This window comes from Lotus japonicus, chromosome 6 (assembly GCF_012489685.1).
Source record: "Lotus japonicus ecotype B-129 chromosome 6, LjGifu_v1.2".
Taxonomy (NCBI): Eukaryota; Viridiplantae; Streptophyta; class Magnoliopsida; order Fabales; family Fabaceae; genus Lotus; species Lotus japonicus.
In genome coordinates, this window is record NC_080046.1 from 45,514,530 (window position 1) to 45,538,468 (window position 23,939).

General features: G+C 40.5%; 7 protein-coding genes across 7 annotated transcripts; 5 read left to right on the forward strand and 2 right to left on the reverse strand.

The window, feature by feature from the left end:
• The first annotated feature begins 1,914 nt into the window (after positions 1-1,914).
• Positions 1,915-3,567, forward strand: LOC130723172 (protodermal factor 1-like). The gene is made up of 3 exons (XM_057574128.1): positions 1,915-2,226; positions 2,386-2,842; positions 3,067-3,567. Exons 1-3 carry the CDS (start codon positions 2,052-2,054, stop codon positions 3,395-3,397), a joined length of 963 nt encoding a protein of 320 aa, XP_057430111.1. The 5' UTR covers positions 1,915-2,051; the 3' UTR covers positions 3,398-3,567.
• A 2,445-nt stretch (positions 3,568-6,012) lies between these two features.
• LOC130725398 (secreted RxLR effector protein 78-like) lies at positions 6,013-6,758 on the reverse strand. The gene is made up of 2 exons (XM_057576633.1): positions 6,639-6,758; positions 6,013-6,492 (listed from the first exon to the last, which is right to left on the reverse strand). The coding sequence occupies exons 1-2, from the start codon at positions 6,756-6,758 to the stop codon at positions 6,013-6,015; spliced, it is 600 nt and encodes a 199-aa protein (XP_057432616.1).
• A 33-nt stretch (positions 6,759-6,791) lies between these two features.
• On the reverse strand, positions 6,792-8,510 carry LOC130725399 (uncharacterized). The gene is made up of 3 exons (XM_057576634.1): positions 8,414-8,510; positions 8,075-8,221; positions 6,792-7,630 (listed from the first exon to the last, which is right to left on the reverse strand). The coding sequence occupies exons 1-3, from the start codon at positions 8,508-8,510 to the stop codon at positions 6,792-6,794; spliced, it is 1,083 nt and encodes a 360-aa protein (XP_057432617.1).
• An 828-nt stretch (positions 8,511-9,338) lies between these two features.
• LOC130725400 (uncharacterized) lies at positions 9,339-10,241 on the forward strand. The gene has a single exon (XM_057576636.1). It carries the CDS (start codon positions 9,339-9,341, stop codon positions 10,239-10,241), a length of 903 nt encoding a protein of 300 aa, XP_057432619.1.
• A 368-nt stretch (positions 10,242-10,609) lies between these two features.
• LOC130724280 (glycine-rich protein 2-like) lies at positions 10,610-11,871 on the forward strand. Its single transcript, XM_057575476.1, has 2 exons — positions 10,610-11,141; positions 11,235-11,871. The coding sequence occupies exons 1-2, from the start codon at positions 10,956-10,958 to the stop codon at positions 11,553-11,555; spliced, it is 507 nt and encodes a 168-aa protein (XP_057431459.1). The 5' UTR covers positions 10,610-10,955; the 3' UTR covers positions 11,556-11,871.
• Positions 11,872-12,502: 631 nt separating this feature from the next.
• Positions 12,503-13,773, forward strand: LOC130725401 (protein FAR1-RELATED SEQUENCE 5-like). The gene is made up of 2 exons (XM_057576637.1): positions 12,503-12,643; positions 12,733-13,773. The coding sequence occupies exons 1-2, from the start codon at positions 12,503-12,505 to the stop codon at positions 13,771-13,773; spliced, it is 1,182 nt and encodes a 393-aa protein (XP_057432620.1).
• A 6-nt stretch (positions 13,774-13,779) lies between these two features.
• LOC130725402 (uncharacterized) lies at positions 13,780-14,864 on the forward strand. Its single transcript, XM_057576638.1, has 2 exons — positions 13,780-13,910; positions 14,054-14,864. The coding sequence occupies exons 1-2, from the start codon at positions 13,780-13,782 to the stop codon at positions 14,862-14,864; spliced, it is 942 nt and encodes a 313-aa protein (XP_057432621.1).
• Positions 14,865-23,939: the final 9,075 nt, after the last annotated feature.

Below are 23,939 nucleotides of genomic sequence, written 5' to 3' on the forward strand. Positions count from 1 at the left end.
ACTTCTGTAATCTCTTTGCCTTGAAAGAGATTAATCTCTAGCTATCGGCAAGAAGCCTTGGTACACATAAAAAAAACTAACTACAGGTTAAAACTTAATTACTTTAGTTGATAGTCTTAATAATTTGTTAATTCAAACACACCTATCAAGAATACAATGTTTCATACAACAGTTTATAGCCAGGGAGGATCCCAGTAGGAACAGCAACCTTTCACAAAACAGACAATCCCCTGGAACATGCATGTATAGCCAGGGAGAGAAGTTCACAGCAATATTAATTAGCAGTGTCTTCCCAGTTCCTACTAACACTGTCTTTTACATTGTCATTAAATTATCTTCGTGGCTGCCATTCACAGCACTGTCTACCTCTATATGTGCAACAGCTCATAGCCAAACTGTTTTCTTTCAGGTACACACTGTCATTTATTTATATTAAGAAAGTGTTACCTAAGGTACTTAAATTATACTACTTATTAAGGAATTAATAGTAAAAATAGAAATCATTCATTAAAAGCCATTACATTTGAATTACAAGTAAATTGAACCATGCAACTTTTAATAAACACTTTTCATACATCTATATGATTCCTTAACTAATATCCTTAAGAATTTAATCAGTATACACTGAGAAATGTAAACAGTTTTACATAGATATCTCCTTCTGGCATTTTTGGTCTTTTTCAATTTCATTTATGATAGATAATCTCAATATACTTGTTTAGGACTTTATCTTAGTATAAAAAAGTTATTGGATCTGAACTGTATCTCTGTCTGTAATAAAAGCTCAAGTCAATGGAAGGTTTGACAGAGATTAAATTGAGTCCCAATCCCCAACAGTGGCACCAATTTTTTTACCTCCAATTCACTCCTCTCCCAACATTTTTGTGGAACTTCACCTACTTTTCTGTCAATCTCATTTATTTCGGAATAACTCACTCAATTGTAAATTTCAGACTCTAGGGGCCCCTCCTACTCTCTACTGTTTTGCCAAATGTTTCATTTTCGAATGATCTTCCCCAAAAATTCAAATAGTAGACAATACATTATTATTAATCACATATTCAGATCAATTTGTTTTCTAAACATATATGCTTAGATTCTGTTGCAGACAATGTACCATAGCTAAGTTTTCTACTTTTCCTTGCTGATTAATAAAATTGTTGAGGTTTTCCTTGAAATTTGTAGTAAACAAAATGAGAAAGAAGATAAACAGAAGGAACAAATGAAAGTGAGCTGGAAATTGAAGATTAGTAGATCAGATCAATTTAATTCATGTCAGGTAGACTCAAACTTTCATATTTATGTATGTTATATACAAGTTCATCTTTTGAATTTTTTTTCTGAATACAGAAAGGCAATCCCATCATGTATTGATTGCTACAGCCTGTTAAAATCAACCATAGTTGTGTGTTTAATGTATCATATATATTAAGTTCCATAAAAAAAAAGTATCATATGTAATGCATTTTGAGAGTATTATTTTTTCCTTAAAGTATGTCTCCATCAACTCCCACAATTCTTGGGGATATTCAAAATTTCACTGTCAAGTGATTGGTATTATATTATATTATATTCATTGCTCATTTTACTGAAGGAGACACAGATGTGAGTCTAAATGAGCTTTCTAAGTCCTAAACTTCTTTAGAGTAAACATAACAAAGAAATGGTGTGTACTTGAAATTAATCAATACCACAAATATAAGGGACATTTGCACTCAATTCGGCTTACAAGCTTTTTATCAACATCATAAAAGATAGGAAGTGTTAGATTAGGCATGCATGTTCAGCTGAATGCTAGTCATGTGCTCTTAAAATCATTTCAGAGAAAATCCACCAAAACAGACTTTATTATTACATGAAGAAACAGTGAAGACTATGAGTAAATGCACCCTGCAACATGTCAACTAACCACACACTCCTCCCACCTGCTAATATTTACTTCTTTGAACCCTTTTATATTCCCTCCTAGCTCCCTAATCCACAGCACTTCAAAATCTCTCAACCCTCTTCTCTGTTCTATCTCTTGGTGTTCTTCCCAGAAGCTAGACACAATGCAGAGCAAAAGAAGCCATGTCTCTCTTACCATGCTTGCACTTCTTGTTGTGTTGCTTTCTCAGAACCTTGTGATCATTCCTGTAATGTCCTCTACTGTTGGAGAGCAGAAGAACTATTACACTCCAGATCCACATGCTGGGACTCCTCCCACAGGTTTCTCTGATTCTCTATGTAATTCTCTAACTCAAAGCTAGAATAGTATTGCTAGCTTCTTTGGCTCAATTTTTTTTTCTTCCATAATGTAGCATGCATGAAGTTGAATGAAGTTAAAGTTCATAGAAGATCTTGATCTTTTCCTTTCTCATCTGATATTGCCTTCACTTAATGCAGGCTCACACAAGAGTCCTCCTCCATCTCCTCATCATGGCTCTGGAGGTGGCCATGGAAGCACTCCACCCTCACATGGAGGAGGTGGAGGTTACTACAACCCACCTTCATCACCATCACCACCCAAAGGTGGAAACTGTGGATCTTCACCCCCACATGACCCTTCTACTCCAACAACCCCATCAACACCACATACACCATCAACACCTCATACACCATCAACTCCAACACCATCAACTCCAACACCATCAACCCCATCACCATCAACCCCATCAAACCCTCCAGGTGGGTACTATAACTCCCCACCACCATCTGGAGGAGGTAGCCCCTCATCTCCACCAATCTCTTTGACCCCACCAAGCACCCCAACTGACCCTGGCACCCCAATTGACCCTGGCACCCCAAGCATCCCCTCACCCCCTTTCTTCCCTGCCCCATCTCCCTTCACTGGCACATGCAAGTAAGTTCCTTTCACAAAAAAGAGTACTTTTTGTCTGAAAACACAAAACAGAACATTGTTACCAATTTTATAAACATATAATATATAGCATGGTCCTTTAGATCAGCCTATTTTTCCTCGAAATCAATTCTGACAATAGAAGCTTCTCATAGAACTTTTTTCAAACATGTAATATGCTACCAAATTATTTCATGACCTGATGGATCCTTAACTTTGATTTTCAGCTACTGGAGCACTCACCCAGGAATCATTTGGGGAATCCTTGGCTGGTGGGGAAATTTAGGGAGTGCATTTGGTGTGACCAATGCTCCAGGGTTTGGTGCTGGTATCAGCTTGCCTCAAGCACTTTCCAACACAAGAAGTGATGGGCTAGGAGCACTCTACAGAGAAGGCACAGCTTCCTATCTCAACTCCTTGGTCAACAGCAAGTTCCCCTTCACAACCAACCAAGTCAGGGAAAAATTTGTGGCATCTCTTCACTCAAACAAGGCTGCAGCAGCACAAGCCCGCCTCTTCAAGATGGCCAATGAAGGAAAGATGAAGCCAAGACCCTGATCTAGATTAAGTTTCTTTGGTGTGTCAGTTTATTATTGAGTTAAGAACAACATTCAATCTCTAAGGTTTCTGCTAGTTTGTGTTTTTTTGTTTAAGACTCCCATTTTGTGCTGATTTATCTTGAGATGGATCTCATTTGAAATTGAATGCAAGCTTTATGGTTTTAGTTTTGAATAATTTTAGTTCATTTGTTGTTATGATCATATAGTTGCTTTCAAGATCTTTGCTCAGAAGATTCACAATTGATTTTCACCCATAAAGTAGTAATGAAATTGCATTATACTATATTCATCATAAGCATGAGGGAGGTGTTAAAATCATAAATGTTGAAAGTTATCTAGTGAAAGTGTTGCATGTTTGCTGGTAAGATTCAAGTAAGGAACTGATTTTCACCAATAGGGTAGTAATGGAGTAGTAATGAAACTGCATTATACTATATTTCATATCATAAGCATGAGGGAGGTGTTAAATCATAAATGTTGAAAGTTGTCTAGTGAAAGTGTTGCATGCATCCTACTAAAATACATGTTTGGTGGTCAATATCTACCTACATACATGTATGGTGAGTTGGTGACAAACATAGAAGGCTATATGCTACAGGGGATAGCCTTTAATGTGAAAACAACAATTGAATAGCCACAGGTGATCCAGTTAGTGCTATTTAGTCTTTTGTATTTGTCCGCATACTAGTTGAGTTCACATTTTACATTGAAGCGAGTTTTTTTTTAGATAAGCCAAAATTGATATTGAAAGGGAGTACCCTACTCCAACCAATTACAAAAGAGGTAGAAAATTAGCCAGAAACTAACTACGGATAAAGAAATGCCAAACGCATAAAAGCTCACAAGGAGGTTGTGCCTCAACCAACAAAACAGATGGTACAGCACTACAAAAAAGACAAAAACAGCATCAACCATAAACAAGCAGCAAATTCAGCAGTGAAAGACTGTCAAACCAGCACCCTGTCAACAAAACAGCATCAACCATAAACAAGCAGCAAATTCAGCAGTTTATTCACCATAGCAGACACAAGCCCGACCAGCAAAATGATCACAGAGAATTTAGTAAAATGCATGGTTGAACTTGCCATTCATATAGGGTGTAGTGGAATCCTTTTATCCTACCTTTGAGCCAACTCCAGGACTTGAATTGTATCCCCTCCAACACTTTATCCATGTCTACTTGGCCATTTCTGAAAATGATGCTATTTCTAAGGTTCCAAATTGTCCAGATGACAGTTATCCAAACCAGCCATGCCCCTTGTTTTTGTGCTTTCGACCGCCAAGGAAATGAATGCTGCATAAAATGTGCCTTTCCAGTATTAGGCAGAACAGTATAGAGACCAATCCACTTATAACTAGCCATCCAAACCCTCCAAGCTATAGAGCAAGAGAAGAGAAGGTGCTGGGAAGATTCCTCATAAGACAAACAGAGGGGGCATCTCAAATCTGCTTGGGAAGGGAAAACATGTCTCTTCTTGAGGTTGTCACGGGTTTGGATCCTATCATAAAACACCTTCCATGTGAAAGCTAGTGCGTTTGATGGAGCAGGGACGCTCCACAAGCTGCTGAACACCTCCTCACCCACCTCACCATCCTGTCCTTGCAAACACATATAGGCTGAGTGAACCGTATAGCTTCCTTCTGGATTGGCAAGCCACCACCAACTATCAGCTCGGTTCAGAGATGGCACAAATGAATTCAGGGAATTCATCATCTGGTTGAGGAGATCTTCTTCAAAAACCCGTAAGTTCCTTCTCCAAGAAAAGCACCATACCCAAGTCTCATTTTGCCAATGCCCCACCTCCTTAATGCTGCTGCTTTTTTGATCAGATAAGGAGTAGAGTCTTGGAAAAGTTTCTGAAAACTTCAGATTATTAAGCCAAGTGTCGGACCAGAAAAGAGTTCCACCCCCATCCCCTTCTCTCCTACAAAGTTGATTCTCAAACCAACAATCATTCCCCTCTGGAAAGCACAAATTCTTCAAGTCTTGCCACCACAAAGAGGCTTTAGAAGGACTTGAGCACATATACTTTGCACATAGCACTTTGTTCCACAAGCTGTCCTTCTCTGTCAAAATTCGCCACCGCCATTTGCCCACTAGTGCTTTATTGAATCTGCCCAAATCTTTGATCCCCAAGCCTCCTTCATCTTTTGCTCTGCAAATTGTGTCCCAACTTAGCCATGCTATCTTATTAATGTTATCAACTCCTCCCCACAAGAATCTCCTCAAGATTTTATGACAATCATTAATAACACCCACCGGAGCTTTATAAAATGAGAGGAAGAAAAGCGGAATTGAGGATAGAACACTCTTTATCAAGCAAATCCTTCCACCAAATGACAACATTTTGTTCTTCCAAGAAGCTAATCACTTCTTTATCCTTGAAATAACCGGTTCCCAAAATGCCGCCCTTCTTGGATTATCCCCAACTGGAAGCCCAAGGTATTTGAAAGGAATAACATCAATTAAACAATGAAGGGTGGTGGCGTAACTTCTCAAAGTCTGTTCCCCTAATGATATCCCTATCAATTTGCTCTTATAAAAGTTGACCTTCAAACCGGAGGCTAATTCGAAGCATCTCAAGACACACTTCAAGGTCGAGACATTTTGTGTCATTGCTTCACCAATGAAAAGGGTGTCATCCGCAAACAAGTGAATTTGTCAAGTTGGACCGCCTTCTTAAATAGGCCATTGAGGCCTTCTGCCACCACTAGAAAGAGAAAAGGAGCTAATGGGTCACCTTGCCGAAGCCCTTTACACATTCTGAATTCCGGACCAGGGCTTCCATTAACTAGCACGGAGACGGAATTAGATTCCAAACAACCCCTTATCCACTTAATCCACTTATCACAAAAATTCATTCGTCGTAGCATGTACAGAAGAAAATCCCATCTAACCGAGTCGTAAGCCTTCTCATAGTCCACCTTAAAGATTATCGTCGGTTTTTTCTTCCTCTTGGCCTCATCTACGATTTCATTGACGATCAATACACTATCCATCATATTCCTCTCACCCAGAAAAGCAAATTGATTCACATCAATCAACTTGGACAACACGTGCTTAAGCCTCTTCGATATAATTTTTGACACTATCTTGTAAATACATCCCACAACTCCACAAGCGAGATAGGTCGAAAGTCGTTGAGCCCCACCGGAGAATCGGTTTTAGGGATCAACGCTATGAAGGAAGCATTGCTTCCTTTTGGCCAAGCACGTCTAAGAAAGAAATCATCAAGTACCTTTTTGATATCCAAGTGCATAAGGTGCCAGAAAGATTTAATAAACCGGAAGTTATAGCCATCCGGTCCCGGGCTTCTATCCCCATCACAATCCCACACAGCTTCCTTAATTTCCTCCATATGAAACGGTGATGTAAGAAAGATATTATCAGCTTAAGATAGTAGGTTAAACCCAATCCCATCTAGTTTTGGCGCCTCCTCAGTATTCACGCTAAACTTCCTTTCAAAGAAATCTGTTACTTTGAGCTTGATCTCTGTTGGTTCTTCATACCACACACCTTCTAAGTTGAGCCCCACAATATCATTTTTCCTCCTTTTCCAGCGAATAAGGGAATGAAAGTATTTCGAGTTAGAATCCCCCTCCTTGACCCATCTTTGTCTAGCCTTTTGAAAGAGGAGAGACTCATTAAGTCTAGCAATTTTCCAAAACTCTGATTGTGCGACCTGCCTTTCCTTTTTCTCTTCCTCCGACAGCCCCACCTCCTCCGCTTTTTTATCCAAATCTGCCAGCTTACTAGTTAGGGAGTTCTTTTGAGTTACCAAATCTCCAAAGACGTCTGCATTCCACGTCTTCAAGCTAGCCTTCAAGGCTTTTAGTTTCTCTTTAAAGATGAAAGCCCCCCAACCTTGAAAGTGGAGATCGTTCCACTCTTTTTCCACGAAGGGTTTGAATCTAGAGTCTTGGAGCCAGCCATTAAGAGTCCGGAAAAGTTTGAGACTCCAATTGTGATTAGAGGACTTAAGGATCAAGGGGCAATGATCAGAAATTTCTCTACTCAACACATGTAAAAAACAGTTTGGCCACGCCTCCATCCATTCCATGGACACAAGTGCTCTATCCAACCTACTCATCGCTTGCCCATTTGGACGAAACCAAGTAAACCTTCTCCCTACTAGAGGTAAGTCTAAAAGTTCCGCATCATCAATGAAACTATTAAACTCCTCCCTGTCTCTACGGTAAGGATCAGAGCTAGAAAAGATCCATCTACGCTCTTCAGGTGAACAGACAGAATTAAAGTCCCCCACAATACACCAAAGATGAGTTGTGAAGCATGACCTTAGTGCTGCAAGTTCTTCCCATTGTTGAAGTTTTTCCTGTGATGAACACGAACCATAGAAATTGACAATAATACAGGGTAATTCATCCACCCCCCATGTGCCTCGGAGACAGATAAAACCCCTGCCCAGTTGTTTCTCAATCAATCTGAAGGTTTCTCTATCCCACAAACATAATAGTCCGCCACCTCTATTAACCGACAACATGTATGTCCAATCAAATGAGCCATCCCCCCAAAGTTGCCTCAATGCTCTCCAACTTGGTCTCTTGGAAGCAAGCAAAACACACATCCTCCTTGATGATAATGTCACGAATTACTCTCCATTTAATTCTATTAAACAATCCTCTAACATTGTAGGTAGGTATTCTCATCATCTACCTGTCTCTTCCCTCCTTATATTAGCATTAGCTGCTAATTCTTCTGCATCCCTCTTTTCCTTTCCCTGAATTCTACCAATCAAGGACTCTTCATCCCCAAGATGAGTGACACCAAGTTCTTTCCCCAACCCCCAAAGATTTCCAAAAACTTATCCCAGAACAATTTATTGCAATTATGAATTCCAGAATCAGATAATGAATTGCAAATGGAAAGAACATACTGTCTAACCTCCCTACGCTGTGTCTTCTCACTTCTGTCTCTTGAGAAAACTCGTCGCTGGCTGCTAGAATGAGACTCACCTACTTCCTCCAGTAGTGGAAGAGGATCTCCCTTTCGTACCTTCGTCTTCCTTCTCGAACCAGCTTGAGTAATCGTCAGAGGATGATCTCAACGGGCAGCGACAATGAGAGACCTGAGCGGCGAGTTCTTCTACCATCCTCACCCAGTGCTAACACTTGTTAGCACGACCGCCAACATGTATTTAAGGGAATTAGATTTCCCACCCCATGTTTTAGATTTCCCACCCCATTTAAAAGTGGGGAAAAACCAAAATTGCCCCTTCGTGTTTTAGTCCGAATGTTATAAATTCGGACTCCTCCGAATGTTCAAATGTCGGACTCAGTTAATAATAGAACAAAACTATCAATTCAGATTCACATTTAGAACGGGACAGAACATCAACTATCGGAGGTCTCAAGAGAAGCGACCCAGAGGCACCCAAATCGACCCACACATCACGACCAAAAGCGACCAAGAATCATCTGTGTTTCAAAACCGACCACACTGAGGTAATTTGTTGGAATCCACGACCAAGAATCATTTGTATTTTGATGAATTGGTGTTGTGATTTCAAATTTAGGGTTTCAAATTTAGGTATTTCAGATTAGGTTAGGTTTCGAATCCCTTTTTATGAGTTGATTTTGTGAAATTTCATTTGTATTGTGATTTCTGGGGTTTTTGGGATTCGGAATGGTTCAGGACTTCAAGATTCGGAATTGAGAGATTAAGTACTGTCTATGACAGTAACTCCTATTGCTTCTGTTATTGTTTTTCATGATAAGATGAATGGGGTGAAGATAATTTCCATGCTTTTGGCTATCTTAGGGTAGTGGTTAAGGACATAACCAACTTGAGATTTCACATTTGAATTTCATAACATTATTTGAATTGTATTGAAATTTCATAACATTAGTTTACTGTTTATACTTGTGGATTACTCATTACATAGCTATTAATCTGTTTTCCTTATTTTTCTTGATAGATTATGACAAGGACAAAGCAACATAAGAGGGTATCGTCTGAAGAGTTGGCCGATCGTCGTGCCTATCTCCACGCTTCTCATAGGCGAGGTGATCATGATACAGATGTGTCGACTTCTCGGAAGGGGGCTAGGAAGGGGGCTCCGAAGGCGACCACTGAGGTTCCTGCCCCTGCTACGGAGGTTCCTGCCCCTGCCACTGAGGTTCCTGCTCTCTCGACGCCTGAGGTTACTGCTACTGAGGTTTCTCCTCAGTCGACGCCTGAGGTTACTGCCCACGATACTGTTGAGCCTTCCACCTCTTCACTTGATATTGATGCAGTTGAGGAGCCATTGGAGTCGGAGTCGGAGTCGGGGTCTGAGTCTGAGATTGAGGGTGAGGATGTAGAGGTAGAGGATCCAAATATGCCGCCGCTCCAGAGAAATCCACCGTTTCCTGGTGGGCCGGTTGAGTTGTCACTTCTGCAGCATTACCCGGATCACATAGCGCCGTGGACGTGGCATACCCTACTAGGCACCACTGACCCTCGTTATTCTGAGCGAGGTGATTTGAGGCTTGCCACTACTGGTACGAAGCTCGGGCTGATGACGTGTGAGGGGGACAATTACAGGGAGGTCCGCTTGATTGTGGAGAGGAGCGGACTGTATCCACTGGTCAGGTGCAGCTATGTAGAGACGGACCCAGGGCTTATATCGGCCCTTGTGGAGAGGTGGCACGAGGAGACTAGTAGTTTCCACATGCCATTCGGGGAGATGACTGTCACCCTTGACGACGTCTCCGCTCTTCTTCACATCCCGGTTGGTGGGAGATTCTACACTCCAGGAGTGGCCTCGAGATATGATGTGGCAGAGACCTGCGCTTTGCTGTTAGGGGGGATGCAGATTTGTACATGGCTGAGTTTGATGTGAAGAGGGGTCCGACTATGAGGTTCAGCTTCTTGCGAGACCTTTACCCGACAGCTGTTGCAGGTTTGTTTCATTCATTATCTGAACTTTTTCCAACTATTATTTATATTCACTTAATCATAATTGGTATTACATTGTAATGTAGAGGGGCGGTACGAGCATGCAGCCAGGATGTACCTGATGCATCTTGTTGGCGCGACATTGTTCGCCGACAAGAGTGGGGGGCACTCATTCTCCGCCCGTTGGATCGGCATGCTACAAGATCTTGAGCGGGTGTCGGAGTTCGCGTGGGGCGCCATGGCCCTTGCCACGTTGTACGACCAGCTTGGACAGTCTTCTCGCAGCGGGGTCAAATAGATGGGCGGTTACACGTCCCTATTGATGGCCTGGGTCTTTGAGCACTTTCCAGACAGGCTCGTTCGCCGGTATGCGAACCCGGCTTACACAGAGGACCAGCCCAGAGCTTGTAGGTGGACAGAGTCACGGTCGGGGCATGCTAGGCTTGACGAGAGGCGAGTACTACTTGATGAGTTGACGGCCGACGACGTCACTTGGACTCCATATGAGGCCCACAGGGAATGGCGACAGCGGGATGAGAGGGCTTTGTTCTCAGGCTACATTCGGTGTCCCTATCCCCCTGCTGTGCGACCTCATCTTCCGGAGCGGGTCATGCGACAGTTTGGGTATATATAGACGATCCCGCGCCACCCTAGTGAGATGGATAGATCTCCCGCAGCTGAGGCTGTTGATGCGGCATTCGCAGATTATGTGCAGTACTTGTTCCCTGAGGGTGACCCTGCTATAGAGGAGGGACAGGCTGTGGGCGGTTACATGGATTGGTACGCTAGAGTGTCTCATTGTTTCATCATACCGGATGAGAGGAGGATTGATCTCAGTGCCGTGGTAAATTTTAAATTTTAATTCTATTTTCTTTATGCACTTGTGGTTTTCTGTATGTGATTTACTAACAGCGTTTTTTTTATTATTTACTTTCAGGCTGCTTTGCGTAGGGCTTTAGAAGTCCTTGAGCTGTCACTTGAGGTGGATGATGCTTTGCTGCCAGGCACACAGGCCCGCGCTTTAACGGAAAGAGCACTTCGCATCCTCCAGGACTTGGCTGGGACACAGGGCATTGCTTACGCTGCTGGGAGAGGAGGTCTGGGAGCAGGTGGCCGAGCCGGTGGCCGAGCAGGTGGCCGAGCAGGTGGCCGAGCCGGTGGCCGAGCAGGTGGCCGAGCAGGTGGCCGGGAGGGCGGCAGGGCAGAAGCCAGGGGAGGCCGTAGGGGTAGGGGAGGTCGTCGGGGTAGGGGACAGTAGGGGACATTAGTTGTATGAGCATTTTGTTGACATTACTATTACGATATTAGGGGACTATGTATTTTGCACTACTATTTCGGATTAGTATGAGTTTTATGTTCACTTTAACGTATATATTTTTTTTTCTTTTTCACTTTTACCCTACACCCTAATAATTTGTGAGCTTTATGTTCACTTTAACATTTTTTTTTCTTTTTCACTTTTATAATCAACCCTAATAATTGTAAAATCTATTAATTTTAAAATCTATTACTTTTATAATCAACCCTAATAATCAACCCTTGTAATGGAAGCCAAAACCTGCAGCATGAGTGGCTTGGGCTATCCAATGCTTCTAACATGTTGTGGATTCAAACCTGGCACTCAACAACCCAAACCCTTGTAATGAAGTTTAATCTTTAGGATATAATCCGAAACTTCAACCTTCGGATCAGTATGAAACTTCATCCTTCGAATTAGTATGAAACTTCAACTTCCGGACACCTCTAACAGATTCTACCATCTTTTTCAGCACCATTACTCCATAGCTTCACCTACCTCACCACCATTATGGCCTGCATAAACTCCTCAACCACCAAACCACCCCCCATTACATTTCACTTCTGATCACCCTCACTCCCTCACTTCCTCTTTTCTTACTACCCCTCAACCCCCCACCACCATCATTGCACCACCACCAACAACCTTCATCAACCAGCACCACCTTTCATTGTGCTCTTGGTATGTATCATTGCATCCATTGTAATATACATATATACGTTTGTTTAAATTTTCTACTATTTAAATTTCTCTTCATTTTTTGCCACCACCATCACTTCAACTTTTCTGCCTCGACATAAATCCGAATGTTCAAGTCTCGGAGTAGTACGAAAGTTATAGTCTCGAATTAGTACGAATGTTCATTATACGGACTGTTAACCAGTGGCAGATTGGTTTATGCAGGCAGTATGACGAGCACATTTTTCTATGATGATGAAATGCTGCTTCTAAAACAAGATAATGATGTCAGTGAAGGAATGTTGCTTCAACAACAAGATAATGTTCAGCCTATAAGTGTGGATACCACTCATTTATGGTCGACCGATCAGGTATTCATTGCGTAGAGCATAATGACATTATTGTTTAGTGATGCTTGAATTGATTACTAATTTTAAAATGATATGTTACCACTGTACAGATATTTGAAACTATTGATGACCTTAAACAATGGGCTAAGAATGTTGGGAAGGACAATGGATATGCGATTGTGACTGGAAGGTCTGATTATTCCAGAAAAGGTGGAAATATGTATATTGTTCTGCGGTGCTCGAAGCATGGTGTGTACATCCCGTACAAGGACCCTAAGTCCTTCAAGTACAACTCCACCAGATCACAAAAATGTAATTGTCCTTTTAAACTTAAAGGACGACCTACGGAGGGTGATAGAAATTGGTGGCTGAAAGTGTTGGAAGGGGTACACAACCATGAACCAGCTAGATCTTTGGTTGGCTATTCCTATGCTGGTCGACTAACAGAAGAAGAGAAGGTTCAAGTCGACAGCATGAATAACAATTGGGTCCCACCGAGACACATGTTGGCCACTTTGAAGGAAAATAATCCGGGTAACTTGTCTACCATCACTCAAGTGTATAATCGCATCAAAAAAGTTAAAGAATTAGACCGTGGGCCACTTACAGAGATGCAATATTTGCTGAAGAAGTTGGCAGAAGCCAACTATGTTCACTTTGAAAGACATGAAGAAGATTCGGGTGTCATTATGGAACTTTTCTGGGCCCATCCTAATGCTATTAAACTCTTCAACACATTCCCTCACGTGGTAATCATGGATTGCACATACAAGACAAAAAAATTTCAAATTCCATTGCTTGAAATGGTTGGCCTCACTTCTACTGGTCTGACTTACTCCATTGCATTTTGCTACATGACTCGTGAGCGCACACCTGACTATGTTTGGGCCTTGGAGTGCATGAAGTCTCTACTTGCTGACCCTGCCCGATTACCTGGAGTGATTGTGACTGATAGGGAATTGGATTTACTCAGTGCTGTTCGGAATATTTTTCCTGAGGCTACCCATTTACTATGCCTATTCCACATAAACAAGAATGTTGAGGCAAAGTGCAAATTGTGGGTTGACACAACATATTTTAAAGCTTTAGTGATGCAAAAGTGGAATGAAGTGGTATATGCGGAAACAGCTACACAATTTGAGGAGGAATGAAGCGACATGTGTGATATGTGTAAGGATCATCCTAAGTTCACATCGTACATTTATGACACTTGGTTGGTTCACAAGGAGAAATTTGTGAAGGCATGGACAAACAGAGTGAAGCATTTTGGAACGACAACAAGTAACAGGTACTACGCACATGCAATCTTGATAGACTTGCTTCATTTGATAGAATTGATTCATTTGATAGGCTTGTTTCATTTTTTGTATGCATTTGATAGACTTGTTTCATTTGATAGGCTTGATAGACTAGCTTCATGATTGTATGCAGGGCTGAAAGTGCACATGCAAGCTTGAAGAAGATGCTTAGGAACGGCAAGGGTAACCTGTGCGATTCATGGGAAGCAATTGATAGGTTGACCATTGTACGCCACAATGCAATACAAGCATCGTTTGAGCGCAGTATTAACATTGTAGAGCACCATTTCAAGTCTCCAATGTATAAGAATATGAGAGGATTCGTTGCTAAACATGCCCTTCACCTAATGTATGATGAACAAAACAGATTTTGGGGTCATGGTGAGAAATGCGGTTGCGTGATGAAAGTCACTCATGGACTACCTTGCGCTTGTGCACTTCAGAGTATGGCCTCAATTTCGTATGCAGCAGTTGATCCATTCTGGAAGATACTTTCTTGGGAACAAGTGCCTGTTGTGGAGAGTCAAACCTTAAACAGTGGATGCATGCCGCCAGAGATTGAGGCCTTGATTGCTCATTTCAATACCTTGGATGATGCAGGCCAAAGTATGCTGAGAAGGAAGCTTAAAGAGCTTTATTGTCCTCAAATCAGTTCATTGTGTCCTCCTGAAGTGAAGATAAAGCATAATCAATCGTCCAAGGAGAGGAAAACCAAACCTCCCAGAGGTCAATCAATAGGATCCACCCAGCGTGACCTTTCACATTGGGATCTTTTTGACAATCAGACCAAAGAACAAGAAGCGAAAGCTAGCAAGAGGAAACCTAGGCTCACCAAAACTCCTAAAACAACTCCAACATCGCAAGCTCCTAAGTCAAAGAACAAGAAGGCTATGACGGCCACCGGCTCCAAAATCTACTTACCGGAGTTGCCATCTTTTTTATGACCATATATACATGAAGTGATAGATGTTGTCGGGGATGGTAATTGTGGATACAGAGCCGTCGCTGCATTGCTGGACCTTCAGAACGGTCAGGACGGTTGGCCTCGGGTTAGGGAAGAGCTGATTGTAGAACTCACACTCTATGAGAAACACTATACACGCATGTGGGGTTATGATGTGGTACAAGCCATGCACAATCGTCTCACTCTCCCTCCTGATGGTAGAGCCACTAAAGCCAAATGGATGCATCTACCGGAGATGGGGTACCTTATTGCTAACCGGTTTCGGGTGGTTTTCATCTCCATCTCGTTAAAATCTAGTTACACTTACCTTCCGATGAGAGGAGGCGCCCCACCGTTAGAACATCCTGTCATAGCTATTGGTCATGTGACCAATCACTTTGTACAGGTATATCCTCAATTAAATACATATCTTCTTTTTTATTAATACACTCTCTTGTCACGTTAAACAATTTATATTGAAATATATCTAATTTTACTATTATACTCTTAAATGTAGCTGAAGTTGGTGTTTGGACATCCTATGCCGCCAATTGCTCCCCAATGGGAATACAACGTTGAAGAACCCGAGTCCGAATGGTGTAAACCGTATAAAGAGCGTTTGGATAGATTTATGGCTGAACACACTGTTTGGATTGGTCCTCGTGTTATTACCAACTTTGATTTAACAGACATAACAGAAGATTGATAATATGATTCATGTTTGTAATGTTGTAACCATGTCTGTAACCATATTATTAGCAAGAATATTTTCCTACATGTATTAAGACAATGCTCCAGTATTGTAACGAGGTCTGTTTGTCCCATATTATTGTCACTGCATTTTCACGTTTCTGTCTTTGTGACAGTATCTGGTTTGAGAGATCCGAATCTTGAAGTTTCATATTAATCCGGGTTTTCAACTCTCGGACGTCTTAAAAAGGGGGGTGGTAAATTTAATTATGAATCAGTCCGAAACTTATAGTCCTGGATTGATCCGAAACTTATAGTCCTGGATCACCCTTACCAAGCAGCAGAATGCCTACACAACCAACTCTGACCACCATCAATTACAATCTCAACCACCATCACTGCCTACACAACCAACTCTGACCACCATTAATCTTCACCACCAACCCCACCACCAACCCCATTACTCATTCATCCTACACCATAAATCCCTTTACTTCCTATATTAGTCCCCTATGCACCAAAGGCATCCTACACCATTACATTACTTCCCTTCTTCCCTTGTTGCAGGAAATAACCAGAAGAAATGGAACAAGATCCACCATCAACCTTCATCCGCCCTTACAAACGCCAAGACAACCTTTCCTCCAGCTCTCGTCCTCTCATTCCCGGCCCAGCTGGCACCGTCCAGGCCGCCATGATTCACCGCAGATCCACCGACGACAAACCAAACATTTCAACCCAACAATTCGTTAGGCAAGTCCTCCAAGACGGCCACGACACCGATCCCGATTTCCAATCCAATGCTTGGCTTTCAGCCCTGCAATTAAACGGATCTGCCACTCCTCTGGGCGCAATCACTCACCATCATGAAAGAGTAGATCACGTCATCGGTGTTATCAAATCCTGCAATTCCAATGGGTTTGGAGATGCAACAGTTACACTCAAGGTATTTCCTTATTCCTCCTTATATTTCAGTGAAATGTTATATTCATGTTTCTCTCATGACATCTGAGATTGAGATTCAGGACCCTACGAGCACTGTTGGCGCTAGTATCCATCACAAGGTCTTCACTGAGAGCGTATTTGCGAAAGACATAACTGTTGGATCTGTTCTGCTTCTCCAAAAGGTTAATCTATAGGCAACTTTAACATTTTAAGCTTCTTTGGAGAACTTGGACATCACATCGTTTCTTCACTTTGCTTTCAGGTCGCTGTGTTCTCTCCTAGAAAGTCTAATTGTTATCTGAATATAACCTTGTCCAATGTAGTCAAGGTATGAGAATCTTCTTCCACATCTACAATAAAGCATTTGAATCTTTTCCACATCTACAACAAAGCATTTGAATCTGTTTTCATTATACAGGTATTTTTCCAAAGGACAGTGCACCTCCACCTGGAAGCTACACAAACATAACAGAAGATTAATATTAGTTCTTTACTAATTCTATATTAAGGACTATTTGTGTAACTTTTGAAATGCTGAACTTAGATTATGTATTGTTATTTTGCTTTACTTTTCCAATGCTTAACTTGGATTATGTATTGTAATTTTGTTTAAATTGGATTATGTAACTTTTCAATTTTAAAGTCATGTTATATTTGCTGCAATTGGACTAAAGTCATGTTATTTTAACTGTAATTAAAGAATCCGAACTTTTAACTCTCGGACTAGTCCAGAACATCAACCTCTGGACTGGTATGGAGGTTTAAGTCCCGGAGGGTAGTCCCGGCATTTTTTTAAAAAGGATAGGGTGACAATTCTAAAACAGGGGGTGGGAAATCTAATTCCCTTTATTTAAGTGTACTTTTTAATCACTTCAGAAATTTATTGGAATTTTAAGGTATGCTTGGGATAGATGATTTTAGAAGGAAAGGGATAATGTTTCGTTTTGAGTATAGATTCTAGTTTAATTTAAGATTTTTCGGAAAGAAAAAAAATGCTAAATTATTAATGTGAAAAAATCTGCATACATATTGTATGGTGACAAACATAGAAGACTATATGCTACAGAGTTATAGCCTTTAATGTGAAAACAACAATCGGATAGCTACATGTGATCCACTTAGTGCCTATTTAATTGCTCTAGAAATTTAAGGTATGCTTGGGGTACAGGATTTTTTTTAAGGCGGGAAGATGATTTTAGAAGAAAAGGGATAGTGTTTCATTTTGATTCAAGTTTCTATGATTTAAGATTTTTTAGAAAAAAAACATAATAGTAAATTACTACTATTATTCTAGGGAAAAGTTTCTTTTTTTTGAAACCTTTCTCTAAAGGGAGGTTGTTTATTTTAGAAATAAGAGTATATGTATTTTTTTTTGGTAAGCAGAGTATATGTATTTTTAATTTTTTATTGGGTTCGGGACACTATATACTTTAAATTAAATATACATCTATGGACAATTTCACTTTAGAGAAACTTTAACCTAAAACATAATGACTTCTCAATCTATTGTTTAGTTTTTATTTACATGATATAATTTTCTTAATCCATAAATTAAAATTTCACCTACCATCTTCTTTCATTTCAAAATTCTCGATTGGTTTCAAAAAAACAAAAATATTCTCGATTCAAAATGTACAAAGGTACAAGGCTTGTTCTCGTTTAGTTCACAACATTTATAGCGGTAGTTAAACATGTATACAAGGGATGTTTACCTCATTTATAAGGGATATGATACTACACTCAATCTATTGAAACTGAGGTACCTACCAAACATTCATTACTTCTTGAAATATCGAAATACCAAATCTTTTGAGGTTGTCTATTGAGATTTTGACTAGTTTGCATGAGGGTTGAAAAAAAAAACAGAGATTTTTGTACCGAATGAAACACAATTTTAGGATCAAATTTCTGCGTATGTAGATGTTAATACCAAAAGAAGAATATACCTTTTATTCAGAAAAAATATGGTTAAATGAGTCATTTTGAAGCCTTAAGCTTTAAGGAAGGCTTAGAGTAAAATTTGAACTATGTAATCCGGAACGGACTTGGCTGAGAAGCCAAATCAGTTCGATTCGACATGAGGTCAATATTTGTTTTAGAGATTTGAGAATCTTAGCTAGAATGCAAAGATAATCATCGAAGGAAAATGTTAAATTTTCTAAGCTAGGGAGAAACACTACAAGCAATAGAAGAAGCACCCAATTCGAGATGGTGTGCCCTAAGAGACGTTGTCATGTTCAGAAGCAGTTGTCCACAATCAAGAAGTTGCACACGAGAAAAACGTGCCCACGTTCCTAGTAGTTACTAGAGTCACAAAATATAAGGAACCAGATCGAGACGATGACGAGGAGTTTCAAACCTCATGCCCTCAGAACTTCATGGATAGGCCAAATGATGAACAATATAATTTGTCAATTTTATTTAGTTTTATATATTCTTGTCAGTAGGATTGAACTAGCAGTTATCATGTAAATATTATATATATATGATCTTGTGTAAAAGAGCTGGATATCTTAGCTACTATAATACTCTAAAAACCTACTTTTAGTTCTACACACATGACATATGACCATACAAAATTCACGTAAAAAGATCTTCTTAATTCCACTTTTTTTACAGCTTTCATTTTTCAATCAAATCTATTTTAATTTGTTTTCATTTTTCTTTCCATATTTTACTTAGTTCTTGTTACTACTTAGTTTTATGCATTCTCAGCATCTTCATTGTGTTGCCACCGTCTCCTGGATTAGTGAAATTAAACACTGATGGGAGTTTCCATGACAAGGCGATGTGCATGGGCGAGGGAGGAGTAATTCGGGTGGATGGTTGGCTTCTATAGTTTTGAGAATGGTGGAAATCTGTTCTTGGCAGAGGCTATTCCGTTGCGCCATGGATTGGGGATTGTGTGGTGTGAGGTCGACTGCTCAGAATTGGTGAACATTCTTGGGAGTGAAGACCGTGTGCGATGGAAACTGCTTGGCAGATTGGTTGGCCAAGAAGGGAGCCCATGAGCCTTCTGTGAGTTAGAAAACTGTTGACAGCCCTTGTATAGAGCTTGAGACTCTCTTTGTTGAATTCGCCGGTCCTTAACCTTTAGGTTTTGTTAATTTTTCAAAAAGAAAAAAAAAAAATCTTCTTCATTGTCTACTTGAATCTTTCACGTAATACTTTGAACTTAGGCCACCAAAACACATATCTTTCGAGTTATCATTATTTCACATTTCACCACTACAAAGATTTTTCAAAGTCACACTCAACCCTTTTTTCATTAATATAAACCACCAAATTATATTCAAGAATCCATACTTAGAGAACTTTATACAAGTCCCAGATTACTATTTGGATACATTTGTAAAAAACACACGTAAACAGTAGAACATCCATGTCCCTCTTTAGATTTCCCACGTGCTCTTAAAATGTGACCACAGTGCGACAAAACAATCACATATTGATTGGTGTAACTGATAAGGATTTGGTGCCTTATACAAACAATAAAAGAAATGAAGAAATAATGACCGAGGAAATACATATGATAGGAATAAAAAAATTAGCTCGTGTTCCATGAGAGGTGCAAGCATGGGAACCATATTTTGTTAGCTCACAATGAAAGAAACAAGGTTTAAAAGCATTTCATGCCCCTGATATATTACGTTTGTGCAAATGTCGACCCTATTCTTTTTTCGTCTATGTTTGTACCCTTCATGTTTCATAAACGTGCACCGTTTGCCCCTCCGTTAAAAAAAGGTGCCCTTTCGTTAAAAAAAATGTCACGTTAGCATCCTACATGTCACGCCATGTCATTAAATAAAAATTTAGAACTTAGGAAAGGAGGGAGCAGGATTCGAACCCAAGATATTGGACTGGCAAAACACACACACTACCAGTTAAGCTACCAAATCAATTGGTAAATTAATGACCATAATATTATTAATAGCACACTTATTTTTCATCTTCTTCAAAATTATCTTCCCCAGTTTTCCATACCCACAGATCCAAACCCACAAATCCCTCCTCCAACTATCAATCCACTCGCTGCAAGTCCACCACTTCCATAGAATAGGAACTCTCGGGGTTCAAGATTTTGGTATTTAACCCTTAATTGCGTATCCGGAAACCCTAATTCCTTCTTCAACATTCAAACCCTTCACTCACTCAGTCACTCTCTGTTCCCAATTCCCATAAGCTGCTACTGCCACAGTGCTTCATCACGCCCGGATTCTCCCTCGCCGAATCGATTTGAAGGTGTTTGGGTGTTGAGATTCTGGAACAAAGGAGCATAGAAAGGATCTAGAACCACGAAAATCCCTGCATATTTCCTCAAATCCATTCGCTTCCCTCCTGTAGTTGTGAAGCTCAACAGCAGCGGCGGCGACGGAGGAAACAGAGGCGTGCTTGCCGTTGAAAGATGAGATCGTGGCGTGGACGGATGATACGACGGCGGCGAGGGAGAGCGGGAAGCAAAGGAGCGAGAAGAGGCCTCTGTTTTGGTTAACATGGAATTGGTGTATAAGGATAAGAGAATTGAAGAATAGTACGGGTTTGATTCATTCATTGTAGTTTGGAGAGAGTTGGAAGGTTGTGGAGAGTGGGGGAGAAGAAAACACAAGATTTAGAGTTGGAAACCCAGAAACGTGAAGATGATGAATTTGAAGAAGATGAAGAATAAGTATGATATTAATAATATTATGTTATTATTATTCCAATTGATTTGGTAGCTCAACTGGTAATGTGTGTGTTTTGCCCGTCCAACATCTTGGGTTCGAATCTTGCTCTCTCCTTTTTCAAGTTCTAAATTTTTATTTAATGACATGGCGTGACATGTAGGATGCTGACATGGCATTTAACAGCCACGTCGTCTTTTTTTAAACGGAAGGACACCTTTTTTTAATGGAGGGGCAAACGATGCACGTTTACGAAACATGAAGGGTACAAACATAGACGAAAAAAGAATAGGGTCGACATTTGCACAAATGTAATACATCAGGGGCATGAAATGCTTTTAAGCCAAGAAACAACTCAGAAGAAGAAGATGAAAGAAGATAATTGCAGAATGAAATTTCTCTACTTTATTCATTCATTGCTGTAGTATTTATAGTGCCACAAACACTTGCTACAAACATTACACACACACAGTTACAATTACACAGATACAACACTAACTGCCATTGCACTTGGCAACTTGCCAATGCTAATGGCATCTTCTAACTAAGCCCATTAGACCCAACTAACTATTAGGCCCAACTAACCATTATACAATTTGAATTGATTCTCAACACTCTCCCTCAATTCAAATGTCAGCAATAGAGACAACACCACATTCCTGTCTCAATTTTTCAAATTGGTCCCCTTTCACTGCCTTAGTCAGCAAGTCAGCAACTTGATCAAGAGTTCCACAATGAACAAGCTTTAGTCTTCCTTTCTCAACCTGTTCTCTAATAAAATGGAATCTTGTTTCAATGTGTTTGCTCCTTCCGTGAGCCACTGGATTCTTGGCAAGGTTAATGGTTGATTTGTTGTCAATCCTCAAGCATACTGAACCCTCTAACTGTACTCCAAGCTCAGTGAGTAAAGCACTCAGCCAAGCAGCTTGACATGCTGCATAACAACCAGCTATGTATTCAGCTTCACATGAGGAGAATGCAACCACTGGCTGCTTCTTCGAGACCCAAGAGATTGGAGCTCCCTGAAACATAAACAAGTAACCAGTGGTACTTCTTCTATCCAACTTGTCACCACACCAGTCCGAATCAGAGAAACCATACAAATCAACATTACCTTGTCCTCCATACATAGGGAACCAGATCCCCAAATCACTGGTACCTTTAACATATCTCAGTACCCTCTTGGCAGCAAGTAAGTGAGATTTCTGAGGCTCACTCATGAACCTGCTCAAAACTCCAACTGCATAGCAAATGTCTGGCCTGCTGTTACACAAATACCTCAAAGATCCAATCAACTGCTTGTACTCAGTTGCATCAACCCTCTCTTCAACAGTTGAATCAAACTTCTGAATCACTTCAGCTGGTGTCCTTGAAGGATTACAATCAGACATTTTGAACCTTCCCAGAACTTCTCTCACATACTTCCCTTGATGCAGCAACACACCTTTATCAGTGTAATGAAATTCCATTCCTAGAAAGTAAGCTACCTTTCCCAAGTCAGTCATTTCAAACTATGACTTGAGAAGCACCTTCAACTTGTCTATGTCATGAATGGAATCTTCTGTAATCAGAAGATCATCGACATACAAGCATACCAATAGAAGATTCTTGCCTTCACAATGCTTAACATACAAGCCATATTCAACTGAACACTTCTTGAAAGAATGTTCTACAAAGAAAGCATCTATCTTTTTATTCCAAGCTCTTGGAGCTTGTTTAAGTCCATAAAGAGCTTTATCTAACCTCTAAACCATGTCCTCCTTCCCTTTAATCTCAAAGCCCGGAGGTTGTGAGACATATACTTCCTCTGGCAGTGGTCCATTTAGGAAGGCTGACTTCACATCAAGGTGATACAAGGACCATCCTCTCCCACAAGCTAAAGCAACCACAAGCCTGATTGTCTCATGCCTTGCCACTGGTGCAAAGACCTCAAAGTAGTCAATTCCAGGTTTCTGCAAAAACCCCTTTGCAACAAGTCTAGCTTTGTGCTTTACTACTTCACCCTTTGGAGACAATTTCACTTTGAAGACCCACTTGACATCTATAGGCTTTTTACCAGTAGGCAAATTGACTAACTTCCATGTATTGTTCTTCTCAATAGCTCTGAGTTCATCAGTCATAGCATCATGCCAAACTTGTTCCTTCAGGGCTTCTTTGTAGCCAATAGGTTCAGAATCTACTAGAATTGCATACTGAATCAACTCTCCTTCTTCGGTGACTGCATTGTCAGTTGCAATTTCAAAGTCATGAAACCTAGTAGGAAGTTTCTTCTGTCTCACAGGTCTAGTAGCAAGCTGTACATTCTGCAGATTGCTTGAACCAGAACCTTGACCATCAAACAAGTCAGGTGGTTCATTGTCTGACCCACTATCCATATCAGAATCAGCTTCTGGTTGATAATTGGCATCCGGTTGACCACCTTGCTGATCATCATTAGCTTCATTAGGAACTGGATCATGAGTAACATCATGACCTTCAAATTCTTGAATGTGAACTGGTAAAATCTGATCTGAATCACCACCTTTTTGCCAGTTCCATTCCTTATTTTCACAGACCAAAACATCTCTACTAACAAGCAATTTCTGAGTCATTGTTCTATACAATCTGTAAGCCCCAGTAGCATGATAGCCCACCAATATCACTGGCTCACTTTTATCTTGCAGCTTGGTTCTTTTAGCATCAGGAACATGTTTGTAGGATAATGAACCAAATACCCTTAAGTGTCCTACACTTGGTTTGATGCCAGACCATACTTCCTATGGTACCTTGCCATTTAAACT